This window comes from Oncorhynchus mykiss, chromosome 2, assembly GCF_057628025.1.
Source record: "Oncorhynchus mykiss isolate SJ-2025 chromosome 2, ASM5762802v1, whole genome shotgun sequence".
NCBI classification, from domain to species: domain Eukaryota; kingdom Metazoa; phylum Chordata; class Actinopteri; order Salmoniformes; family Salmonidae; genus Oncorhynchus; species Oncorhynchus mykiss.
In genome coordinates, this window is record NC_143023.1 from 42,310,020 (window position 1) to 42,325,450 (window position 15,431).

At 42.9% G+C, this 15,431-nt stretch overlaps 2 protein-coding genes across 3 annotated transcripts; one reads left to right on the forward strand and one right to left on the reverse strand.

The window, feature by feature from the left end:
• The first annotated feature begins 6 nt into the window (after window positions 1-6).
• LOC110490064 (calcium homeostasis modulator protein 5) lies at window positions 7-5,210 on the forward strand. 2 transcript variants are annotated; one of them, XM_021563200.3, is made up of 2 exons: window positions 7-1,086; window positions 1,353-5,210. In XM_021563200.3, the coding sequence occupies exons 1-2, from the start codon at window positions 544-546 to the stop codon at window positions 1,740-1,742; spliced, it is 933 nt and encodes a 310-aa protein (XP_021418875.2). In that variant the 5' UTR covers window positions 7-543; the 3' UTR covers window positions 1,743-5,210. The 2 variants fall into 2 exon arrangements, with proteins under 2 accessions (XP_021418875.2, XP_090056147.1); XM_090200021.1 differs by having other exon boundaries at window positions 43-1,086; window positions 1,384-5,210.
• A 6,511-nt stretch (window positions 5,211-11,721) lies between these two features.
• Window positions 11,722-13,845, reverse strand: clec3ba (C-type lectin domain family 3, member Ba). The gene is made up of 3 exons (XM_021563214.3): window positions 13,504-13,845; window positions 13,199-13,297; window positions 11,722-12,282 (listed from the first exon to the last, which is right to left on the reverse strand). Exons 1-3 carry the CDS (start codon window positions 13,598-13,600, stop codon window positions 11,882-11,884), a joined length of 597 nt encoding a protein of 198 aa, XP_021418889.2. The 5' UTR covers window positions 13,601-13,845; the 3' UTR covers window positions 11,722-11,881.
• Between the last annotated feature and the right edge of the window lie 1,586 nt (window positions 13,846-15,431).

The following is a 15,431-nucleotide window of genomic DNA, read 5'->3' on the forward strand; positions in this document are numbered from 1 at the left end:
TGACAGACTGCATGACCCAGTGGCTACTTGTCATATGGCGTCACTCTGAGAGGACAACGGCAGCTGCATGGTCTGAAGTACTAAAACAGATCTACAGGATCTCAGCCAGTTCAGTCACTGCTATTTTATTACCTACGCATAGGAAAGGAGGGGGAGTGACAGAGAAGGACATTTAGAAGGAAGAAATACATATCAGGGTGGGGTTTGAGAGTTGGAGAATGCAGACAACCTCACTGGATTAAGTGGGTGGACAAGGGTGGGGAACAGAGATACAGTGAGGAGAAGAAGGAGGAGTTGGTGAGGAGGAAGAGTGAAAGAGAAAGAACAGGAAGGAGGGAAAGGGAGGGGCAGAAATAGGCTCAAAAGAACTTCAGTGTGTTTGTCTTCGGCTCAAACAGCACAGGGAGTGGAGTGAGTGTTGGGAGACGCAACCGTTTGCGTCTAAACTATTTCACCGCTGTATTTTTCCTCTTCAAATTCTCCATTCTCTTTGCATTATTTTGGTTTTTGCGGAGCGTGCGTGACAAACCCCTCGTCGACACCATGGATAACTTCCAGACCGTCCTGCGCTTTTTCATGAACCAGAAGGCCACCATTGGCTACAGCTTCATGGCCATCCTGACCATCGGGGGAGAGCGAATCTTCTCCATGGTCTCATTCCAGTGCCCCTGCAACCACGACCAGAACTTTGCATACGGCCTGACCTTCCTGTTGGGCCCGGGCCTGGTGCTTCTGGTGCTGGGTCTTTTCTTCAGCAGCAGGCTGTGGCGCCTCTATACTGGCTGTTGCCTAAACCCCATTAAGCTATGCCCCAGGGGCAACTGTTTCGGCTGCCTCAAAGTGTTTGTCAAAATCTTCTCCGGTGCCTGTGTGGCCCCTATCATGTGGCTGTGTGTGGCACTGTTGAACGGGACCTTCTACGAGTGTGCCGTCAGCGGGCTGGATGATAACCTGGTGGTGGATCTGTTCTGTAAAAACAAGACCTTGATGTGCCGGGAGGAGTTGGCCCGCGTGCCCTGCAGCAAGTCCAAGCTGCCCAGCGACGAGAACATGGAACTGTTGCTCATGTTCCGGGCTCAGTCACAGGTGAGTGCAAGCAGCAGTCAGACCCTGTTTGTGACTTTTGTATGGTGGAATGTCATATTTTTCACTGTCAATGGGTCATTGATAGAGCTGCAAATGCTGGTACGAGTCAGACCAAAATGAAGGTGTAATTCGTTGATTTATTTTACTGTTTGTAATTCAATTGACAGTATTGAATATGTTTGTTGTTTGTTAACAATTGTCATTGTTGACATTGTTTATTCATTTTATGTGAGCGTAAGTTTTGGTTCATGTCTGTACATCCCCAGATACTGGGCTGGTGTATTATCATCATTTCAGCCGTTCTAGGGCTCCTCGGGACCTGCTACACCAACTGCCGCTCAAAGGTCAGCTACCTGCAGCTCACCTTCTGGAAGCGCTACGTAGAAAAGGAGAAGGAGCAGTTTGACACATTCGCTATGGAGTATGCATCCAAGCTGGCCGAGAGGAACCTAAAGAGCTTCTTTGAGAACCGTGACCCGGAGATATTCCCATTCCCCAACCACAAGGCATGGGAGGAGATCTCAGCCCTCTACACCTTCTCCAAGAGTGAGCAGTGCTACAGCACCCTGCAGAGGTATGTGGAGCGTGATGACCGAGACTACAGCCCTGAGAAAAGACCAGTCATGGAGCTGGAGCACGGCATAGAGATGGGCTGAGAGAGGGGCAGACAATGGCAGAGTATGAATTATAGTATATCCTATTTGTTTTACCTTTATAAATGACATGCAGTAAATGCAATAGATTTAACTCACAGACTGAGAAGAAGCGTTGTTGCCTGCATTTCCCCCAAAGCACTGACATATACACAGGGCACCATTCAGAAAGTTATTACCAGTGACACAGCAGTGATTTACCAAAGAATGCAGCCATTGCAGAAGTGGTGAAACAGTAGGGCTTCTTGTCTGCTGCAACCCACAGTTCGTGAATGGTCATGAACACTAGCTGATGCAATGTCCCTGTCATAACAAACACTTTGATTTGACAAAGTCTCCTCTACCTCTCTTTGACATGCCTTTGAAGCATTTCATTCACTTTACTGGTACATAATGGTAGGAGAGCTATTGTAATTGTATAGCTTTAATTGGGTATTTTGTGTGTAATATTGCACCACAATATGAATGCTACATGAATGACAGAGTTGTACCATGCAATTTGCTTGAAATGTTTACACAACTCAATGTTTACATTATTATGACAACCTGAGCATCATAAAGTGTCTTTCTATGGCACTACAAGCGAAGCAGCTCACTTTATATTTTATGTTAATTTGGGAATAACTCTGCCATTACTACCGTCCTGTTCAATTATTGACATCAATAGTAGAGGTAATAAATCATGTATGACATACGGAATATTCTCACTGGATTCTACAAAAAACATTTGTTGAACCTGTTTCTTTTTTTTCGTTCTCCTTTCTAACATCTGTAAAATCCCTACCATGTAATGTGTAAGCACTAAATTAACATGTACATAGAACATTATTTGGACATGTTGCATCATGCCTGATAAAAAAAAAAAACATTTTAGGGTGGTGAGTTTGTGTGTAAAAACGGTCCATATTCCACCATGTTTGACTAAGAGGGGGAGAATGCAGCCATATCGGTGTACCTTCAGAAAGTATTCATACACCATGACTTGTGCCACATGTTGTTATGTTACAGTCTGAAAAACAAATGGATTCAATTGATTTTGTTTCTCACCCGTCTACACACAATACCCCATAATGACAAAATGTTTTTAGAAATGTTTGCAAATGTACTGAAAATGTAATACACAAATATCTCATTTGCATATGGTACCAGTCTCAAGTTTGGACACCTACTCATTCAAGGGTTTTTCTTTATTTGTACTATTTTCTACATTGTATAATAATAGTGAAGACATCAAACTATGAAATGTAATAAAAACAAGGGCTTCGGGGGAACACATAGTCCAGGTAGCCATTTGATTACCTGTTCAGGGGTCTTATGGCTTGGGGGTAAAAACTGTTGAGAAGCCTTTTTGTCCTAGACTTGGCACTCCGGTACCGCTTGCCATGCTGTAGTAGAGAGAACAGTCTATGACTGGGGTCCTTGACAATTTTTAGGGCCTTCCTCTGACACTGCCTGGTGTAGAGGTCCTGGATGGCAGGCAGCTTAGCCGCAGATGTACTGGGCCATACGCACTACCCTCTGTAGTACCTTGCGGTCAGAGGCCGAGCAATTGCCGTACCCGGCAGTGATGCAACCAGGCAGGATGCTCTCGATGTTGCAGCTGTAGAACCTTTTGAGGATCTCAGACCCCATGCCAAATCTTTTTAGTTTCCTGAGGGGGAATAGGCTTTGTCGTGCCCTATTGACAACTGTCTTGGTGTGTTTGGACCATTCTAGTTTGTTGTTGATGTGGACATCAAGGACCTTGAAGTTCTCATTGGGCGCCATTTTAAATTCAGGTTGTAACCCAACAAAATGTGGAAAAAGCAAAGGTGTGAATACTTTCTGAGACACTGTAGGTGTACATGTTTAGACCTGCCTTCTCAGACAACCGAGGGCCTCAGGCACCAAGTGCCTCTCACCTCAGCTCTCTATTACGTCATGTATAACTTCCATAACCTTTGACTGCTTTGTTTCCTCAGTCTTGGAAGATCAGAAAGCTATTTTATAAAAAAAAATCTGAAATGTAGCTATATACTGAGTGTACAAAACATTAAGGACACCTTCCTAATATTGAGTTGTACCTGCCCCTTTTGCCCTCAGAACAGCCTCAATTCGTTGGGGCATGGACTCTACAAGGTTTCGCAAGCGTTCCACAAGGATAACGGCCCGTGTTGACTCTAATGCTTTCCCACAGTTGTATCAAGTTGGCTGGATGTCCTTTGGGTGGTGGACCATTCTTGATATACACAGGAAACTGTTGAGCATGAAAATCCCAGCAGCATTGCATTTCTTGACACAAAACCGGTGTGCCTGGCACCTATTACCATACCCCGCTCAAAGGCACTTAAATATTGTGACTTGCCCATTAACCCTCTGAATGACACACTTACACAATCCACGTCTCAATTGTCTCAAGGCTTAAAAATCATTATTTAACCTGTCTCCTCCCCTTCATCTACACTGATTGAAGTGGTTTTAACAAGTGACACCAATAAGCTGGATTCACCTGGTCGTTCTAGGTCATGGAACGAGCAGGTGTCCTTAATGTTTTGTACACTCAGTGTAGCTCTATGGTTCGGTTTTCTTTAATTAAACAGCCACTACAAACTTAGGCTAACTTTAGCCACCACAAGCTAGCAGTCAATGGAAGTGATAAAGGGATTGTATCATGTATGTCTTTAATGGCCAAATCATCTCCATATTTGGTTTCATGTCACTTATAGGCAGGGCTCCAAAAAAAAAAAAATCCTTAAGTGCTAATGCTTCCAACTAAAATTCAGATTCTCCAGATTCTCCGTAATGGGACAGTTTCTACATGCATCCAATCCGGACCTACAAAATCATCCTGCTACCAGGAAGATATTTGGGGTGAGATACATTCAAGACACGCACCTGATACCCCGCTTAGGTGCAAAGCTGTCATCAAGGCAAAGAGTGGCTACTTTGAAGAACCTCAGATATAAAATATATTATTATATTATTATTTTATAACACTTTTTTGGTTACTACATGACTCCATGTGTGTTATTTCATAGTTTTGATGTCTTCACTATTATTGTACAATGTAGAAAATTGTAAAAATAAAGAAAAACCCTTGAATGAGTAGGTGTATCCAAACTTTTAACTGGTACTGTATATTTTAAAGTTCAATCTTGTAGGTCTGTGTCATGACTTCCGCCGAAGTCGGCTCCTCTCCTTGTTCGGGTGGCGTTCGGCGATCCACGTCACCAGCTTTCTAGCCATCGCCGCTCCATTTTTCATATGTCCATTTGTTTTGTCTTGTTCCATACACAGCTGGTTTTCATTCCCCAATCAATCTACATGTATTTAGTCCTCTGTTCCCCATCATGTCTTTGTGTGTAATTGTTCATTGTTAACGGTGTATGTTTACGCGCAATACTTTTATAGTTTATGTTCCGTGTTTTGGGGCACTTGTGTCATTTTTGTGCCTATTGTTGAACGGAATAAAAGTTGCGCCTATTTACTCTACTCTGCTCTCCTGCACCTGACTTCGCCTCCCTTACACAGCCTTAACAGTCTCATTGAAAATGTGCTAAATCTGACTTCGAAATATCCAGCCACCAAATGATTTTATGTATGATATCGGAGGGAATCCAAAATTATTTGTGAATGAAAGATAAAATTGATTTCATAATTGTCAAATTATTTGACAGCTGAAAACTGAGCTGAGCTGAAAACTCAGAAATGCATCAGAAATCGTCCTTATTTTCTGTTACGTGGGGTGGAACAGGGGAACCCAAGAGCAGACTCAGATGAGGATACTGGGATGAAGTAACCAAGGTATTTACTGAACCCCAGGGGGGAAGTCAGGGGAATCTTGGGCGGGCTGCTGGAAACCAGGTGTGGAGGCTGAGGCTGAAGCGAGAGGGGTTGAGACAGGGTAAGCAGGTCCGGAGGGGAATCCAAAGGAGTAGTAGAGTGAGGAATCCAGGACAGAGATGCACGATGATGAGACTTGGGACAGGAGACAGGGACCAGAGTCAGAGCGGGCAGAACTATAGTGGAGAGGAAAACAGCATCAGGCAAGGAAAACAGGATTGCAGGATCTGAACAGTAACAAATGGCTAGAACATGGACTGACTGAGCAGGGATTACGATCCGGTTGCGTGGAAGTGGCAGGACTGAGTATTTGTAGAGGTCTTGATTATGGAACAGGTTGCAGCTGGTGGGGATCTGCTCTGACTCCAGCACACCTGTCTCTGCCCACACAATCACACACACACACACAGAGAGAGGGAAAGAGTACTGGGCGAGTGGTGGCAGGTTACAGAGACACAGGATGAGCAGTAGACGGCGTTGCAGAAGCACATGTGACATTTTCAGCAGATCCAGATCTGGATATGGACCCCAGCCAAGAGAGGCATATCTGGATTCAATATAGCTTCCTATCTTGAATGTGCTGTGTAAACACAGGTATTGAATTGAATTACTTAATTTTTACAGAAGGAACTTCAATTGTGGCAAGACAGATAAGATAAAGATATACACTGAAGTAAACATATAAACAGCAACATTCACACCTGACAGATACAAACGCTTACAAGGTACTGTATACAGTGTAGATGTCGACCGATTAATCGGAATGGCCGATTAATTAGGGCCGATTTCAAGTTTTCATAACAATCGGAAATTGATATTTTTGGGCGCTGATTTGCCGATTTATTTATTTACATTAATAATTTTTTTAGACCTTTATTTAACTAGACAAGTCAGTTAAGAACACATTCTTATTTTCAATCACGGCCTAGGAACGGTGGGTTAACTGCCTTGTTCAGAGGCAGAACGACAGATTTTCACCTTGTCAGCTCGGGGGATCCATTCTTGCAACCTTACAGTTAAGTAGTCCAACGCAATAACGACCTGCCTCTCTCTCATTGCACTCCACAAGGAGACTGCCTGTTACGCGAATGTAGTAAGCCAAGGTGAGTTGCTAGCTAGCATTAAACTTATCTTATAAAAAACAATCAATCATAATCACTAGTTAACTACACATGGTTGATGATATTACAAGATATTATCTAACGTGTCCTACGTTGCATATAATCTGACTGAGCATACAAGCATACAAGTATCTAAGTATCTGACTGAGCGGTGGTAGGCAGAAGCAGGCGTGTGAACGTTCATTCAAACAGCACTTTTGTGCGTTTTGCCAGCAGCTCTTCGTTGTGCGTCAAGCATTGCGCTGTGTATGACTTCAAGCCTAACAACTCCCGAGATGAGGCTGGTGTAACCGAAGTGAAATGGCTAGCAAGTTAGCGCGCGCTAATAGCGTTTCAAACGTCACTCGCTCTGAGCCTTCTAGTAGTTGTTCCCCTTGCTCTGCATGGGTAACGCTGCTTCGATGATGGCTGTTGTCGTTGTGTTGCTCCGGCCGCAAACCTGAACCTATAGGGGAGGGTCCGGGTGGGCATCTACTCTCGGTGGCGGCTCCGGTTCGGGACGTAGCCTCCGCTCCCTACGCTGATCTCTCCGCTTCTGTGGAACCGGACCGTGGATCGTCGCCGGAGACTCCGGACCGTGAATCGTTGCTGGAGGAACTGGACCATGGATCATCGCCGGAGGAACCGGACCGTGGATCATCGCCGGAGGCTCTGAACTGGGAGCCACCGCCAGAGGCTCTGGACTGGGAACCCCCGCCGGAGGCTCCGGACTGCAGCTCGTCGCCGAAGACTCCGGACTGCGGACCGTCGCCGGAGGCTCCGGACTGGGGAGCCTCGCTACAGGCTCCGGACTGAGGACCCTCACTGCAGGCTCCTTTCCATGGATCATCACTGGAGGCTTCGGACCATGGATCATCACTGGAGGCTTCGTACGTGGAGCCGGAACAGGTCTCACCGGACTGAGGGGACGTACTGGAAGGATATGCTGGGCCGTGGAGGCGCACTGGAGGTCTGGAGCATAGAGCTGGCACAACGAGTCCTGGCTGAATCCCCCCTGTAGCACGGCAAGTGCGGGGAGCTGGAACAGGCCACACTGGGTTGTGCTGGCGAACTGGGGATACCGTGCGTAGAGCTGGCGCAGGATATCCTGGACCGAAGTGACGCACCGGAGGCCAGGAGCGCTGAGCCGGCACAATCCGTCCTGGCTGAATGCCCACTCTAGCACGGCAACTGCGGGGAGCTGGCACAGAGCACACCGGGCTGTGGATGCGCATTGAAGGCATGGTGCGCAGAACCGGATAACACGGTGCTTGACCGGAGTCAGGTCTGAACCCTGACTTTGCCAATCTCCCTATGTGCCCCCCCCCAAAAAAAAAGTTTTTGGGGCTGCCTCTCGTGCTTGCTTTGTTGGTTTAACTCCTCGTAACGTTGCCGTTCCGCTTTCGCTGCCTATATCTCCTCCTTCGGACGGTACCCCCTGTATATAGCCTGGCTTGTTATTTTACTGCTGCTGTTGAATTATTTGTTACTTTTATTTTCTATTTTCTACTTTTCTATTTTTTACCTAACACTTTTTTTTTCTTAAAACTTCTTAAAGCATTGTTGGTTAAGGGCTTGTAAGTAAGCATTTCACTCTAAGGTTGTATTCGGCGCATGTGACAAATAACATTTGATTTGATTCAACTAAATCTTGTAATAAATCATGTAGAAATTGAGCAAGTTGAGATGACTAAACTACTTGGAGTAACCCTAGTGTGACGATCGTCTGAAGAAGTAGACCAAGGTGCAGCGTGGTAAGTGTTCATGATCTTTAATACTCAGAACACCAAACAAAAACAACAAAAAGAATAATGAACATCACGTTCTGCCGGCTTCACAGAGCTAACAAAAAACAAGATCCCACAACATAGGTGGGGAAACAGGCTACATAAGTATGATACCCAATCAGAGGCAATGATAGACAGCTGCCTCTGATTGGGAACCACACCCGGCCAATACCAAAGAAATACAAAACATAGAATGCCCACCCCACATCACACCCTGACCTAACCAAACAGAAAAATAAAACGGCTCTCTAAGGTCAGGGCATGACACCTAGATTGTAAACTGTCATAGTCAAAACATATTGATACAACAGTAGTTGAGACGTGGAGAAGTATGTCCATAATAAGGCGCTGCTCTTCCTTCTTAACAACACTATCAACAAGACAGGTCCTACAGGTCCTAGTTTTGTCGCACCTTGACTGCTGTTCAGTCGTGTGGTCAGATGACACAAAAAAAAGGACTTAGGAAAATTGTAATTGGCTCAGAACAGGGCAGCACGGCTGGCCCTTGGATGTACACAGAGAACTAATATTAATCATATGCATGTCAATCTCTCCTGGCTCAAAGTGGAGGAGAGACTGACTTCATCACTACTTGTATTTATGAGAGGTATTGACATGGTGACTGCACAGAGCTGTCTGTCTAAACTACTGGCACGCAGCTCGGACACCCATGCATACCCCACAAGAGAACAGACTATGGGAGGCACACAGTACTACATGATACATGACTACATGGAACTCTATTCCACATCAGGTAACTGATGCAAGCAGTAAAATTAGATTTAAAAAAACAGATTTAAAAAACACCTTATGGAACAGTGGGGACTGTGAAGCAACACAAACATAGGCACAGACACACGCACACACACACACGCACGCACGCACGCACCCACGCACGCACGCACGCACACACACACACAATAACATACGCACTATACATACACGCGGGGGCGGCAGCGTAGCCTAGTGGTTAGAGCGTTGGACTAGTAACCAAAAGGTTGCAAGATCAAATCCCCAAGCTGACAAGGTACAAAATCTGTCCCTGAACAAGACAGTTAAAACCTGTTATGGCGACCCCCCCATTCAGCTGAAAAGGTGGCGCGGGGAATTCAAAAATATTCTTTAGAAATATTTAACTTTCACACATTAACCCACTGTTCCTAGGCCATCATTGAAAATAAGAATTTGTTCTTAACTGACCTCCCTAGTTAAATAAAGATTAAATAAACATACACATGGATCTGTGGTAGTGGTGGAGTAGGGGTCTGAGGGCACACAGTGTGTTGTGAATGTATTGTAATGTTTGTAAAATTATATAAACTGCCTTAATTTTGCTGGAGCGGGAGCAGGTGTGACAGATTACTTCATTGGCAAAATGGACTAACTTAGGCAGAAAATGCCAACAACAAACAGTGAGCCATCATATTCATGCATAAAAAACAAATAATGAAAGAAAAGCATTGTAAGATTGAATTTTGGAAAGTTAGTGAGGGAGAGGTTGAAAAATTATTGTTATCTATCACAAATAGCAAAATAACTGCAACCCTAAACAAAGAGTTGTAGACCGTTTTAGAATGGGTGGCCAGTAATAAACTGGTCCTGAACATCTCTTAAACTAAGAACATTGTATTCGGTACAAATCATTCCCTAAGTTCTAGACCTCAGCTGAATCTGGTAATGAATGGTGTGGCTGTTGAGCAAGTTGAGCAGACTAAATTAATGAAGTGTTACCATAGACCATTACCAAAACATATTGATTCAATGGTTGTAAAGATGGGGAGAGGTCTGTCCGTGATAAAGAGATGCTCTGCTTTTTTGACGCCAGACTCCACAAAGCAAGTCCTACAGGCTCTAGTTTTATCTTATCTTGATTATTGCCCAGTCATATGGTCAAGTGCTGCAAAGGACCTAGTTAAGTTGCAGCTGGCACAGAACAGAGCGGCACGTTTTGCTCTTCATTGTAATCAGAGTGCTAACATCAATCATATGTGTAACAGAGTTATATTGGTTGCCACTGTATTGTTGAGCCAATGGGTTTTTGGTTTTAGTTTTGTCTTGCCTTCACCTACTCAACATGGCATCTTATTGGCTGGTTTGCGTAGCTTGCTGACGAGGGAGGATGTTTCATTAGAATCGTCCCAGTGAACAAGCACCAAACCAGCGGTAAATTATTGGTTGCAAAGCACTGCACGTCAAAAGTGATTTTTCTACTCCCAAGTGATGATTTAAATGTACAATTTATATCAATTTGTTTGTAAATGTTATTCGAACATCACACATAAGATGCAGCATTTTTTGGTGCATATTTGTTATGCATTTTGTTGTAGAGAATTCCAGCTAATACTAGCTAGCAACTTACTGTGTCTGGTGGGGAGGTTCGTATATTTTGTACAATGCGTCACGTGCAGAGTTTGATGGTGAGCTGAGCATTGCATGACGTGCAATTTTGTGCTGTTTCTATCAGGGACATTGTTCAAAATATTATATTGTAAATTGTAATTGTTATATTATTTTGTTAACTACATTGCCCAGTGAACAAGCACCAAACCAGCGTGCGTCACGTGCAGAGTTGGATGGTGAGCTGTGCATTGCATGACGTGCAATTTTGTGCTGTTTCTATCAGAATAAATCTCCATGACTGGTGCTACAAGTTGGAGCTCGTGTCGATGATTGATTGTACACAACGCAAGAAGAGTACTGTTACATATGCATGCCAGTCTCTCTAGGCTAAGAGTTGAGTAAGGACTGCATCGCTTCTTGTTTTCATAAGTGACATTCATGTGCTGGAAATTCCAATTAGTTTGCATAGCCAACTTACACACAGCACTGACACACACACACTTACCCCACCAGACATGCCACCAGGGTTATTTTCACAGTCCCCAGGTCAAGAACAGATTCAAGGAAACATACAGTATTATACAGAGCCATGATTGCATGGAACTCACTTTCATCTCATATAGCACAAGTGAACAGCAAACCTGGTTTAAAAAAAACCTAATAAATCAACACCTCACCACACAACGCCTATCCCCCATGTGACCTACTTGTTGTGTATGTACTGACATGTATGTGTAAATGATAGACGCAATCACACACGCACACTACATGTTAATATTTTTAAATGCATGTAAATTGTAAAGTATTTTTTCTGTAATGTCTTTTTCGTTTTTTTGTTGGACCCCAGTAAGACTAGCTGTCGCCATTGGGGATCCTAATAAAATACACAAAATATTCATGTATAAACAGTGCAGCATACCTTGCAGCAGTGGATTTCTTTGTGTAGTATAGGTTACTTTTAATCATGTTGGTTCCACATTTCAGTGGTGAGACAGGTTATAATACAGATATTACAAAGATTATTGTGCATGCATAATATTTCCATATAGTGTAGATGTTAAGACTGAAACAACAGAACAAAAGTAGTTGGCTCTCAGACGATATTGAACTCGCAGACAGACGCCTTCTCAGCACGACAGCTCTCATCAAACCACTTTCCATTGGCAGTGGTGGAAAGGATGGCACAGTTGTGGGAACGTCCACCGTCTGGTTGGTTGGTAATGTCAGTCTCCCAGTTCTTAAAGCGCAGGTTGGTGCCCGCCTGGTCGAGCCATTCCCCCTCGGTCACCATGTCATTGATGCCCAGCCATATGTGTTCCTCAGGGCCGATGCTCCGACGGACATAGTCAGCAAGCTGATCGTTGTCTTCCCCTGTCAAAGGGGTGCTGATTGTGCCCCCTTTAGCAATGCAGTCATCGTAGGCTGTGTGGTAGATCTTCTTAGCGGCGTCGGCCAGGAAGCACTTGCCAATAATCTTGATGCCTTTCAGGCAAACTGGAAGAACATTTATATCAAAGTTGGATTATTTTTACAACCCAATATCCACAACATCGTCACAGAAAACAGAAAACGTTCATATGTAGTCTACTGCCATACAGTGCCTTCAGAAAGTATTCACACCCCTTGACTTGTTCTACATTTTGTTGTGTTACAGCCTGAATTTACATAATAGGGGGTTTAATTTTCTCGCCCCAAACAAAAGAGCGAGGTGTAAACCTCTAAATAATACACTCGGAAAACAAGTGCACAATGATACAACAGAGGGGGGGGGGGGGGGGGGGGGGGGATCCGTGACACAAATATTGTACAATCCAGATGTGCAAAGCTCTTAGAGACTTACCCAGAAAGACTCACAGCTGTAATTTCTGCCAAAGGTGATTGTAACATGTTTTACTCAGGGGTATGAATACTGATGTAAATTAGATATGCCTGTATTTCATTTTCAATAAATGTGATAAGATCTCTAAAAACAACATGTTTTCATTTTGTCATTATGGGGTATTGTAGAGAGATGGATGAGAACAAACCAACCAACCCAGGCTGTAACACAACAAAACGTGGAACAAGTCAAGGGGTATGAATACTTTCTGAAGGCACTGTACATGTATACTTTATGGGCATACTTTATAATCTAGACCAACTGTTTTAACATATCCTTCTGTTAGTACTTTAAATATTCATGTTAAGGCAACACCCCAAATTGAATGCAGACTCAACAACTTCCCTTGACCAATGCAATACATTCCCTGTGGCAGGGCACAGGTGCTCCCTGTCATGTGAAATGGTCTCTAAGATCGCTTCAGGGCACCACAATAGACTAGGACAACCAGATCACTTGTGACTTGCATTTTCACTATGCTTCACTGAGATTAGAGTACAATTTCAATATCAACAGTAACATATCCCTTACCTGATTGCAAGGCTTGCTGCTCTTTCAATAGATTCAACTCCAGCACTATGTTATCAATCTGTTTCTTCAGCTCCTCAATGGCAGCATTATTTTCAGCATCTATGTTGAAGAAATTGGAGAAGAATCAACTAAGTTTTACAACTAGAACTGTACCAAGGAGGATGGTTTATGGTTGAGCAGTATTGTGCTCAACCTCTTATCTACTCAAAGTAAATGATCGACTAACATTGACTCAAACATATTGAGCATTTATTTAAAAAAATATATATTATTCTTTTCACATAGAGATAAAATATGTGTCCTACCTTTCTTTCCGCCCTTTTTCTTAGATGAGGTCTGTTGGAATGTGGATTGGCCGAGGAGGAGAAGGCAAAACAACAAATGCACACCACTGACATGCATGGTGTATATCTTAGTAGCCTATATTGCCACTGATATGATGTGTAAACGACTGTTTATATTTCCACTACTAGCAAGGAAAAATATGTTTCGAGAATTGGCACTCTGGGAGTTGACAGAGGAAATCTCAACTTTGAGAGAACAAATGTTTTACAGATGTCAAACTGGCGTTTGTTCTTTTATTCCCTTTTTCTTTTGACAAGGGGTGGAGCAGGATGTTCATTGATGCCTTTTAACCCTGTTGAGCCAGGGGGGACATTAGCTCTATGTGTTAACATAGGTTACCCATATGTTTCCTTTTTGGTTCCCATAATAAAACATTTAAGGGCCATTTTCTATTTTACCATTGACCTACGTATTTCCCCCTGCACTTTGTATTCTAAATTGAACAACAAGTTGTCGTGCTATTAGAATTAAATGATCAAAGCAGCCTTAGTATAATCTTGTATAAACATTAGGCCTGTAACTGTTAGCCTATGCATTTATTACCATAACAAAATGTGACAAAGTTGTATTAGTAAACTCGGGCACTCTTTATAGACATCTGTTATAATTGTAGTAGAATACTGGCTGAGGTCCAGGGAGTATGTTTCCTTTGTTCTAGGGGCTCCAATGGTCTATGTGTTGGGTGGATTGGGAGCTCCATAAACCCTGCATCTGGTTGTTCTCAGCTAGCTGGACAAGGTTTGGCTGACACCATGACAAAAGAGTGTGTGTTTGTTTTTGTATTTCACATGCACAGACCACAGATTCCCATTGTCTCAAACTTGTGGCCATGCAAAAATGCAAATATATCTCACAAACTTCATTGCTGTGGGGAGTATAAGAATTGTATTGTGTATTGTGTATTTCCAACATATTTTTCACATTTGTGGTTTTTCATCAGAAATGATTACTTATGGTACCTTCCTGTTTGTGTAAAATATTACTGTTCTCAGATTTTTTTATTAATAAATTTTAGATGTGTTAAAACATTTTTTTTTGCAAAACGCTATACCTTAGTAAAAATAATGAAGCAGAATAAAAATACAGAATAAAAATAATCCAAAACATGCATCCTGTTTGCAACAAGGCACTAAAGTCATACTGCAAAAATTTTGCAAAGCAATTCACGTTTTGTCAAGAATACAAAGTGTTTGTTTGGGGCAAATCCAATACAACATATTAAGGGGTACCACTCTCCATATTTGCAAGCATACTGGTGGCTGCATCATGTTATGTGTATGCTTGTAATCGTTAAGGACTGGGGAGTTTTTCAGGATAAAAAATAAATGTAATGGAGCTAAGCACAGGCAAAATCCTAGAGGAAAACCTGGTTCAGTCAGCATTCCACGATACACTGGGAGATTAATTAAAATCTACACTGGAGTTGCTTACCAAGAAGACAGTGAATGTTCCTGAGTGTCCGAGTTACAGTTTTGACTTAATCTTGCGACTATCAATCCCGGATCCGGGAGCGTAATCATAGCCTCAAACGAATTAGCATAACGCAGCGGACATAAATCTTCCTACAAAATCTTCCTATTCATGAAATTCACAAATGAAATATATTGAGACACAGCTTAGCCTTTTGTTAATCACACTGTCATCTCAGATTTTCAAAATATGCTTTACAGCCAACGCTAGACAAGCATTTGTGTAAGTTTATCATGGCATAATGCTATGCTAGGCTCTGCTGGCAGCAGGCAACATTTTCACGAAATTAAGAAAAGCAATCAAATTAAATCATTTACCTTTGAAGAACTTCGGATGTTTTCACTCAGGAGACTCCCAGTTAGATAGCAAATGTTCCTTTTTTCCAAAAATATAATTTTTGTAGGCGAAATAGCTCCCG